The sequence below is a fragment of the Aphis gossypii genome, chromosome 2, assembly GCF_020184175.1.
Source record: "Aphis gossypii isolate Hap1 chromosome 2, ASM2018417v2, whole genome shotgun sequence".
Lineage (NCBI taxonomy): Eukaryota > Metazoa > Arthropoda > Insecta > Hemiptera > Aphididae > Aphis > Aphis gossypii.
In genome coordinates this window covers 61560042-61572378 of record NC_065531.1, presented here as the reverse complement: position 1 = coordinate 61572378, position 12337 = coordinate 61560042, and the positions used below count along the sequence as shown (strand labels likewise).

At 24.6% G+C, this 12337-nt stretch overlaps 1 protein-coding gene across 5 annotated transcripts in view; it reads right to left on the bottom strand.

Annotated features, from left to right (window-relative positions):
• The window catches only part of LOC114124999 (major antigen), a 47200-nt gene extending 41433 nt beyond the window's left edge, over positions 1-5767 (bottom strand). The window contains exon 1 of one of the 5 annotated variants that reach the window (XM_027988469.2): positions 5672-5767. Coding sequence is in view for 3 of the 5 variants with exons in the window: in XM_050199763.1 (XP_050055720.1) it covers positions 2349-2374 (26 nt within the window). In the remaining 2 variants the exon portion in view is untranslated. Of the gene's footprint in view, positions 1-2348; positions 2504-5081; positions 5279-5671 lie in introns of those variants that run through there. The other 4 variants (XM_027988468.2, XM_050199763.1, XM_050199762.1 and 1 more) reach the window with 4 other exon arrangements.
• Between the last annotated feature and the right edge of the window lie 6570 nt (positions 5768-12337).

The following is a 12337-nucleotide window of genomic DNA, read 5'->3' as shown; positions in this document are numbered from 1 at the left end:
ATTATGAAGTTACTAACATGTAAAATACTACCTACATAAGCAATTTAAGTTCGATTAGTCTGATTTAGATAATATACACGTTGTACTGAGAGAACCCTATTCGCCCTCAAAAACTTTAATGATATTTCAGCAATTTAGCATGTTCTAATACATTTTACTAATTATATAGCATTATACACTTAAAAGAAACATAAATTCTTTAGCGGTACACTATATTTTTCAATTTAAGCAATAACAATAATAATTATTTTATATAAATAATGAAATTACATTTTAAAATTGGTACCATACATAATTTTATTTTACATTACTTTCACCTTTGCTTCCATGAGAAAATAATTATAATAAAATATCGTGCTCTATAGTTTCAGTAATACAACAATAAATGTAATCGTGTATCTTATAAAATTTAGCTTAATCAATGTGAGTTTGAATAAAAAAAAATATCTAGGAGACCTAAGAATATAAAAAATATTTTGATCACACACAATAAATCAATAATTTAAATTGTTGATGTATATAACAATTTATAATAATAATAATATTTATTTATGATTATATTTATATTAATAATTTATAATATTTGCGTTTAAACCAAAAAATATTTTTTTAAATAAGTAGTTTTAAAATATATATCAATAGTTCAACTTAAAATAATTTATATTAATTAAATTTTAAAATAATTTTATTAACCTATTGGCTACTACTAATAAATATACGATTCACTAATATTAATTATAATAGTAGAGATATTAAAAATAATAGTATAAAAAGAAAGAAACTACAGTAATTTAAAAAATCGAATTTAGAATAGACTACAAAATTATAAATTCATGATACCTACGCGCCTAATAGTTGCTTAAATTTAAATTCTACACTGAATGTTTACTCAGTTTAAAATACTAGTAATTATTAATTAAATAAGTATAGAAACAATAGTCAATAAACGCCCACAAAAATATAATTGTTTTAATTTTCCATTTATCATACAATTAACCATTACATTATACAAAATATGAAATATAATAAAACCAGTTATTAATTATTATTATTTAATTATATGATTTTACATTATGCGTTCATATTTTTAATTAGTTTTAAATATTATTATTATTGAATAATATACAAGTTGATTTGTAATTTTTATAAATTTACCCTTTAAAGGTAAAATTTAATTTTAATTTATCTTATATAATTTAAAATGTATATTTTTTATAGTAGGTATGTTCTCGATTTACTGTATGTAATATACATGTAGGTATAATAATATACATAATATGTATACAAAATTGAATTTTCAGATTTTTATAGATATCTATGAAAAAGTAGTATAATATTGGTTATTATAGTTACCAATGATCTGTATTTCATCAAATATATGTGTGTGTATAGATATATGTTTATTAATAGTAAAAGCATTCCTTACATACATTATTATTTATTAATACCTAATTCAGAAAAAAAATAAACCACTAAATTAAACTTGAAGTTGAACTACTTTTTTGTAAAATAAAACCATTAAAAACAGCATTCATAAAACTTAATTATTTTTTCTATTTGATGTGAAATTACAAGTTTTAACTATTTTTTTATGTACCTAATGTGAATAGCATACTTATTTGATACGTGAATTATTTTTCATATCAACAGTTTTTGTTGAATATATTATATTTACAATAAATACGGCACTAATACAATATTCTTTTTAGAAATTAAATTTTATCATTTATTTTATCTTATAAAAATAAATAAATAATTATTCATACTAATAATTTTAATGTACGTTTCTGCGTTTTGTATGAGTAAGTATGTACTTACTCATACAATATAATATATTTTCCTAAAACGGATCATTTTACTATATTATAACTCCTTTAAAATAACAATTAGGCAACTACTTAAACATATCATATTATTATATTTAATGGTAATTAAAATTATTCGTGTATACCTTTATATACATAAGTTATATAAATAATTACTTAATAACAAATCATTTTCAGTTATTTTATTTAAATACTCCAACATGTATAATTTATTTTTCCTTTTTTAATCAATTATAAAATATGTATGTAAAACAATTAAATAAGTGAGTATTAGAGTATAGATGGGCCAGTGAGGTAGCTGTCAATGTAATAAAATATATTTAAATTAGAAGTACTATATAAAATGTTTACTATCAAAAAATCCAACGTTTTTGTTAAGCTATTCGAATTTAAAAATTGTCTTATTCAAATCATAACATAATATTATTTATTTTCTTACAAATTACTGTTTATAATAATATTTAGGTAGGTATACAAATAATATACTATGCATTTTTTAATTTTTATATACTAGGTACTTACTTGTAATTAATTAACAATGTATGCATAAAAAAAAAATTAAAAAACGTCTGTTAAACTATAATTCATTACATTTTTATATATAAGTATAAAATTAAAGTATTAAATAGCTAACGAGTGTGCTAGAATGAAAGTTAGTTTGTAGCGGTTGTACTTTTTAGATGGCGTATTGTAAAAAAAATAAATAGGTAACTGAATGAGGCTTATTTGAGTATTTAACTATGTTTCCCACGAAACAAAAAACAATTAAGATATAGTTGCTATGTCTACGCACACGCATACATATATACACACACACACACACACACGAATCTATTACACATTTAGTAGAATAACCATGTGTGTAGGTCAACGAAACGCAAGCCAGCTACGTTGGTGTCTATTTTTGTTTTTTTGACTGATGCGTGTTGTTTAATGTTTATTACTATAGAACCCTAACATCGAATGGTCCGGACTAACAGTAAAAAAACTCAACGTGATACGTTTATTATTTTCAACAAACTTAATAACGTGCATTATTAGATTTGTTTATCTTGCTCTATTTAGTATCCACACAGCATAATTTTAATAAAAATCGCTTACGAATTTTTCACACCACAGGATCTCCATATAAATTGATTTTTTAATAATTTAAGCTTAATTTTATAAAATATCGATGTACCCCAATTTACCATTTATCATATACATTGTACATTAACAAAATTTCAAACGCACTCTTTTATTGGTTTTTTTTTTCTAAAAAAAATATATAATATTACAATATTATACCTGCTTATTAATCGATTCCAAAGTAAAAAAAAAAATTATATATTTTATACCTATAAAAAAATAGTATTCTCTTTAAATATCATTAATTTTATTGTAGAGAAGCCTTATAACTAGCAATTTATTATATGGGTACATATTATATAGGTAATACGACAACTATTAAATAATAATATTGAACTACTCAAGGAAATATAATAGGCCCAAATTTTTTTTATTGAGTCTGAGTGAGTTTAATCTAAACGTATACACAAATTAAAATACGTATATAATTCGCAATAATATTAAAAGTTATAATAAATATATTATTATATTTTACATATTGTAATTTAAGTATTCTGTTTAAAGATTGTATACTAAAAGGGAAAGGTAAAAATAAATTATTCTGAAAATTTGTTATTCAAAACTAATGGTTTTTTTTAAAAAAAACTTGTGTTATTATGTAATCATGTTTTTATAATATACCTACATATTTTTTAACACATAGATACTTATATTTTACTCACAATAAGACCATTATTTTATATAAAAACTAAAAACTTTTAAATTAAATAAATATTTAGATGTTTAGTAAATAATTAGACATTTTTTCTTTTCTAAACTAATTTAAGTTTATGACTTTATGAGTTTAAAGAAATTTAATATTTTTTGTAAATAGATTTTTAATGTAGAATTGCACTAAATTAGAAACTAGTATGACGTGTTACTGCGTTTAAAAAACATTTACTAGTTAAGATTGAAGTTGTTTATTCTTCAAACTTAAAATAATGTTTTGAAATTGAAAAGTGTATAAATTGTGTAGACTATAGTAGACACTTAAAATTCAAATTTACTGAATACTTAATATAATTACTTATAACTCTATTTCCTATAAGAAACTATTTAAGCTGAATGTTTACTATTGTTTAACTGCCACTACTGTTTAATAATAAATAAGTATTATAATAATATGGTTTATCATATTTTTGTTATAAATAAATTAGGAATTGACTATAAATTAAATAATTATTATGCATTTAAAACATTTAATGTGATTGACCCAAATTCTCTATTATATTGTACAGGTACAATAATACCGGTTAACCCAACTTAACATTGAAATAAATGTCCTCATCAAATTTATATAATAGTATTATAAAATAACTTCTTTACAGCAATATAAATTAAATTTGAGACTGAGCTTTCAACTAAAAAACATTTTTACTCAAGTAGTCAAATACTTTATGCCTACAGCTATTTAATATATTACATTTAATTAATATTTCATACAGAATAAACATATACTTAAGTTATTTATGCTTAGTTTTTATTATAACATAATTTATAATCGTTCACAAAAATTAAAATACAGTTTATTGAAAATAATAATAATGATCAAAACAAAAAAAATTCTGTATCTCAAGAATAATAATATCGTCATAGCACACCTGGTTAACAGAACTGGGAACCATGCACAATTTAATATATTATTATGATAGACAGAATTGATTATACCTAATTAGTATTTAATTAAATCTTTTAAACATATAAGATACTGTGCAAGGCTGGATATAATATATGTTTTCTTTTTTTAACTCACTATTACAGTTTAAGATTATTTAGATTATATATATATATAATATATATTCAGCTAAAAGTTACTTCTAAATATTGATCGAAAACTAAAAGTTTAAAATGTTATTGGAAAAAGATTAAACTTAATAAAAGTTTATGATTTTTTCTTGAATATATATAATATATAAACTCAATACCGAGGATCAATGATATAATGAGATAAAATATAAAATTTAATTTGTTTTTTACACATTTTTTTCTAAACTTTAATCACCCATTAATTTATACAGTTATAATAACTTGTAATCAAACAATTTTAATTTCAAGCTTCAACAATTTACATTTGACTGCCTGCACAGTTATAATTCACGTGTATGTACACAGGAGATGATAATATTATATAGTTATCTGTTATACCTTTAAGTTTTGACGACGATGACGACAAGTCAACAGCATGCGTGCCCCGGCTTGAGGGTGCGCGTCCCTCTTGCGTTTTTATACGGTATTTATTAAGTACTATAATAATTTAATTATTTATTACAGACGGAAACGCGTTGCAGCGGACGGACACCGCGACGGCACCACTCCGTACTCCGATCTGGCCGGCCAGTCAAAAGACGATATTATATTTGCAGTTCAGTCGGTGCGGTTATTTAATAATCATTATATTACTATTATTTTTAACTCGACGCGGTCGATGCGGCGAAAACTCGAACGCAACCGCCGCCACTGACATCGTTACGCGAATATACTCGTTGGTCGTCGGTCATATATTATTAAAACGCCATAAAAATGTGCTTGAAAAAAATAAAAACTAATTCGTTGTATACACTTACAAATTGCAATCATAATTATTACTAAATATAATAACTAATATAATAATATATTATAACGGCTTAAATTAATATACAACTATAAATAATACTGTACAATGATGGCCTTTTGAATAAAAAAGTTTTTCGTAAAAGTCCTGTAAATGTATATTTATTATGTATAGGTATACGTACCAAATATATAATATAGGTGTATCAACGAGAGTCGTACGCCCGGCGACTATATCATCATATCAACAACGAACGACCGCCGCGTTCACATAATAGACAGTACCTATAAGAATAATAATATTATTGTTACGATCACGATTTTAAAATACCTATATATTGTTATCATAATACGCACTATAAACTCGACCAAAATAGATCGAGACTGGACCGAAGATTGACGGGGCCGTTCCAGAATCAACGCCAAGCCTAGATGTCCCCCCCTCAATGATCGACTCACAATCCCACCATCCCCGTATGTCACGGTCACAGCACTTACGGTGACTATATAATAATACAATACACTCGTGGAGGTGGTGACTGGAAGTAGCAGTATATTTTCTGCTGTATTCGTGAGCACCGTGTATATAAGTATAAAATAATAATAATTATTATTATTATACCTCAGTTCATAATATTATATATTATATACGTTGAACATGGTATAATAATATGTATAAACCACAACTTTAACTAAATTGTTCACCTACGTATGTATGATTATTATATACTGGTAGACAATTTCGTGGATGACTGCATGGACATAAATCTTGAGGTGTCAAGGAGCATTTGTGGCACAAGGGATAGGAAATTTAATGAACATATGATAGGGCCTTAGTTCAATAAGCCTATTCAATTAAATCAACGTAAAATAGTTTGTATAAAAATATAACTAAACTGGGTTAAAAAAAAGTTAGATGGTATTTTTTTTTCAATTACTACCTGGGTGGTTTTACACATAATTTCATTTTGTGTTCGAATATTTCAACAATTCTAAGTTTCATAATGTTGTTCCTCACTTTTTGGCAAAGTAAAATTACTTCAATCTTAATCTTTGAGGATGGTTTTAGCTAACCAATTGGATCTATACTTCGTAACTAAGCGATTCGGTAATTCAAACATTTCACGAGGGACGTGATGGATGTATGCACTTAGTTGTATTGTATTGTAAATAAGAAATAATTAAGATATCGTAATACAGTGATACGTATATATAGTAGTATGTACTAATTTCTATACATTTTTTAGGATATTCGGCTACTGTATTAACCTACAGTAATGAACGATGTGCGATGATAATAGTAATAACAAAAATACGTAATGTGAATGTATTATACTATTATGTATATGAACATTTTTTTTTTGAGCAGGCGCCTCAGCTATTTCTATACGCATATAATATTATAATATATTATGTAATTACACCTTTACTTGTACAAATATCGCTTCAATTCTCAGTTCTAATTGTATAATGAATATTACGACTCCGCAAACTCAATAGATGTTTAATATTTTTATAGTGTATGACGTAACACAACACACGAATCATGATCGTATTATTCATATTATACGATAGTGTTTCGCATTAATTATGATAAATCTGCTAAAATTTAAAAAAAATTAAAATATCGTATTAACATTTGGTTTGTCATCGATGATCAATACTATTTCATCAGTTATATTTAATAAATAAACAAGTAGAAACAAAAATAAAAACTAATTTTTTACAACATTTTTTTTTGTTTGTTGCTTGTTGAACGACATCGTTGTTGGTTTTATAATAACATGATATAAAATGCCGTATTTATTTAAACAAAATTTGAAACATTCGTCTTAAAAATGTAATTGTCAAATTTCACTAATAATTTCTAAGTATTTATCACATTAGCACAACTGGCATTACTGGTTGATGGTCATTAGAATCACATTTGGCTGTTTATTAATAGCACTCTTTGAAAATTATCCAAACTCGTGTATATATTATGTATAAAATAAAAAAAAATTCTCGTTTTATTTGTGTGTATAATATTGTAGTATAATATATTATATAGATATATAACATTAATATGATATGGCACTGGAACATAAATATATAGATTTTGTAAACTAGGTAACTATAGCCTTATTCATCTTGCACCGCAATAGTAACGGTCTTTATATTATGTAAAACCGATTTGTTTAACGATATTTTATTTGTTCAACGGTACTTTTAAAAATCAGTTTGAATTGTTTTCGTTCAGTTTATTGAAAAATCGTAAATTATTTTCATGCTTTAGTATTGAGTTTAAGTAGTGTTCGTAATAATATAAAATGATATAAATTATATACGTGATAAGACTAACGATCGATTTATAAACATTAACAATGAACAACTAATAAGTAAATTATTATTGACTCCAAAAATCAATAAATTAAAAAAATTATAATAATAACCATCAATAATTGTCAAAGAATAGTGATTGTAGTCGAACTATGTACATTAATTATTTGTATATTATATTGATAAATAAAATCAATAGTCGCATACAAGTATTTTGTTATCAAATTTCTTAGACTTAAGTAGTCGTCATTTAAGCTACTAAAGTAACAATTAAGTTTTTTATCCATTTTGCCTGGTATTAAGTATAATAATAATAGTAATATTTTAATATTATTATAAATTGTTTCAATAAGACAAGCATAAATCGTAAAATTCCCATTATACGGCGCCGTAGATATGCAACATTTTACTTAATTTTGCACTATTTTACTCAAATAGTTTGTTTTCCAATTGCCGGATTAATAAACGATACAAAATAGTAATGAATGCGTATATTAACATTTTATATTTCATCATACACTATAATATACAAAATGACTAACCAAACATGCCTCTCCCAATTTAAAGGTCTAATAAAGAATTTAATCAAATTCTAATTTTTTGATTTTTTTTTTAAATATATATAGACTATTTTTTTAAGTTACTGTGATATTTTATATTACTTAAGAATTGTTCTGTAGCCATTTAAACTTCTGTTTTTAAATAAGACTTCTCTTTTTTTACTCTAAATTACTTTGTGGATAATTGTTTTTAAGTTTTTGATATACTTAATTAAAAAAAAATTAAGATGGCATTTTTTAATTATTAAGGATAATAGTATAATTTATAACCATATAAAAATAGTTTTATCAAAATATAATATATAATATATAACATAAGATCTAGTATTTAATATACTTGGACCATTTTTATAAATTAAAAATATTGATAGATGACTAAATTAAATGAACAGATGGAAGTATTTGCTTGACGATATATAAATAATATAAAAAATATATAAATAATTCATTATCAGATAATTTAGGTAATGATAACTTGATGGTTCACTAGCAGGATATATTGTTTCGAGTGGCAATACGAAATCAAAATATATTTCGATTTTTATCATGTATTATATATATTATATTAATATATTATACATTAGAGAGTTGATTATCCGCATTAATTAAGACCTAAGAAGAGGGATATGCGGATAATCGATTTGTGCGAATAATCAAATAACCATTAAAAATAAGTTAAAACTAATTTACTGTGGGTAACGTAACTATAATATAATACCAAAAGTTTTTAACCAGCCTGAAGTTGCTTTAAAATCACACGTACCACCCATTTTACTATTGAATATTAACGCTATAATATGAGCCCGGATATGGGATCACCTAAATTTCTTTTTTGTACAAGCCACATAAAAAGAGCTTCATCTAACATAACATTTGTCGCACTTTCCATTACTTTCCTAGCCTTTTTATCATTGGTCGAGTTTATCTTTGATGTATCATAAAATAGTTTCTGTTTTACGTTTTATATCATCAATTGTAGACTTACCTACACTATGAAATTGAGCTAAAGAAGATCCACTTTTTTCTTTTTCAATTTTTTCTATTATTTCGATTTTTGTTTCAATATTTTACACGTGATGTTTTCTTTTGGAAACCATTTCAATTGAAACGTGTAAACTGTGTACTCGATCGCGTTTACGAACCAACTAAATTTAAGATTATATACAAACATATTATCTACATAAGAGTGAGCCGTAGTAAATAATAAAATAATCTCACGTTTCATATATATACACGGTAAAACGAACATAACGAATGATAAAACTAAAAATCAATTTGTACAAACATTTTGTTGTGCGAATAATCGACGCTCTACTGTATATAATACATATATGTAAGTACATTTATAAATTATGTGATGGAAAACACGGTATAAAATTAATATGATGCGCATATATTTTATAAGATCAGTGTGTTCATTAAATTATGATACTGTTTTACTATAATTATTTATTTTTAATATCTGGACACACTGACATAGTTCGTAACAAAATTGCACACAAGCAAACTATATAAGTAACAATCTTTTCTCATTGTAAGACGTAAGTATAAGATTCATGAACATACCACAATTTATACACTAATACTAAAAAACAAAGTGAACGAAACATTTTGTCTCTTTATGACAAAAAATATACTTATATAATAGGTACAGGTGAATACCCGATTTAAGTCAAATAAAATCATCTGTTTAATATGGACTAGCGAGTAGAAACAAAAATATTAGTATCATAAATGAAAAAAAAATTAAATCAAGTAAGAATTGAGCATTCAAGACTAAAAAACAGAAGCAACCCTCCTGAATATTGGATAGGTACATTTAACTGACGTATAACATCATTTCGCGTTCATAATAATCGATTTTATTCTATTATTTTTAATTTTAGTGTAATTTGATCTAAATGAATAGCTAAAAATATTACTAAATATTCCTTTTTCCATAAGGCTTTTTATAATTTAATTTTAAAACTGGTAATGACCGACTTTAAATTATAATTTTTTTTTTAAAAACTTTAAAATAATCACAACCTGCTTCAAAATTTAAAAATTTTAAAATTCTTAAAGTTTCGATTACCTATATCATTTCCCTACCATTAAATAATAATAAATTATTTTACTTTAACATTCATTATTCTGAACGTATAATATACTGTGTTATACGTTAGGTTAGGTGATACGTAAACGATGCCTTCATAAAACATTTTATAAAAAATAAATGTATATTTTTTATTAAACAATTTAAAATAATATGAAAATACTGAGTTTAAGCCTTTTTTCATCTCTGACAAATGAGTTTAAAGATGGCCCTAGTATAGTAAATATCAAATGTTTGCTTATATCTTTAATGACATTTTGTAGCTTATATGTCGAGAACGAAATTAATTCCAACTTAAACAATTTTCCAGTTCTCTTGGGTCTGTTTTGGACAGATTTCATTGTATAGTAATTTATATATTTTATGACATATTTGTTGGTTGTGAACATTAACCATGCCACAATGGGCATTTAATATAGGTATTATACAATTTTGTTAGAAATTGGCTATTTTATTCTACTTTGACATGTATAATGTAATATTATTGTTACACAACATACCGTTAAAGTTTATAATACCCTTATCGGCCTTATTTACATAACAAACTTTACTTTTTATACACATAAATTTTATACTTTTTTTTAATATTCTAATAATATAATAAAATATTATACTACGTAATATTATATTTTTAAATAAATAAATATTTAAAATTAACTCGTTAAAGTCTTATGATTCATGAAAGATCAACTATGTATAATATATAAACACTATACAGTATACAATAATAATACACCAATAACATATTCCTTATATGTGAATTTTTAGAGTATAGTGTACGTTTAGGTGGGTATACCTACTATTTAAAAACCCACTCTTTATTGGAAATTTCATAAATGCATGATGCGGCTACTGTCTATACTTATTAGCTATTTTACATACAATGGAAAATAATATGCCAAGGAATTTAATTGTACCAATGGTATATTATTATACTAATTGGTTAGCTTATGCTACAGTAAGTGGCTAATAGGAATATAATAAATGTAATTAATGATAATTATTGAATAAAACCACAAAGGTAAAGGAACACTTTACACAACACACACCTTTTATTCCATAGGTTTATTTTTTATATTTTTATTTAACCTACAAACAATCTATACAAATTTGCACAATAAGCTTATATGATGAGAGTAATAATACATAGGTACATGAAAGTTATGATTTAAGTAGCCACCCATGAGTTCTCTTGAACTATTGACTAATTGATTAATTTTTTTTTTAGAGGCGTTATAGATATTAAAATTTTGCAAAAGGTCACGATGCCATTTCTTTTTTAACCTGCATTTGGGATTGTCTGGGAGTGTAAAACGGATACTTTTTTATGAGAGAATTTAGATGAGTTTTGAGTTGTTTATGGAAACGTGTGTAGAAAATATGGCTTCTCCTTCTATTGTTCACATACAGAAGTCATTATATAGGGAACTAGAGGAGTTAAATTTTAGATATATGGCAGAGTATTGAATAGTTATTTGAGTGAATTATTTTGGAGCGTTTGAGTTCTATGAAATCTAACCTAACCTAACCTAATTTTGTACATAATTTTAGCAAAAATTGGCTAGTAGATAAAATTTTAATTTTAATTTTATAAATATAGCTACTCCATTATGAGGTATACCGTCTGGATAGTTAGATTTTATTAAGCTATAACCAGGAATAGACAGTTAAGACATTAGCTTATAACTTTCGTATGTAACATAATAAAACGTTTAAAGATATCATTTGAGAAGTCGGTTGATTCAAGATCAATGAAGAATAGGAGTAGCGGACATTTGCTGGTTTTCTGTTGAACGTTTATGACATTCCTTACTTCGAAAAGTGGCAGTTTTAGTTCACTTTTAATCAAATGTTTTGGTGTGGACAGGTATCTAATA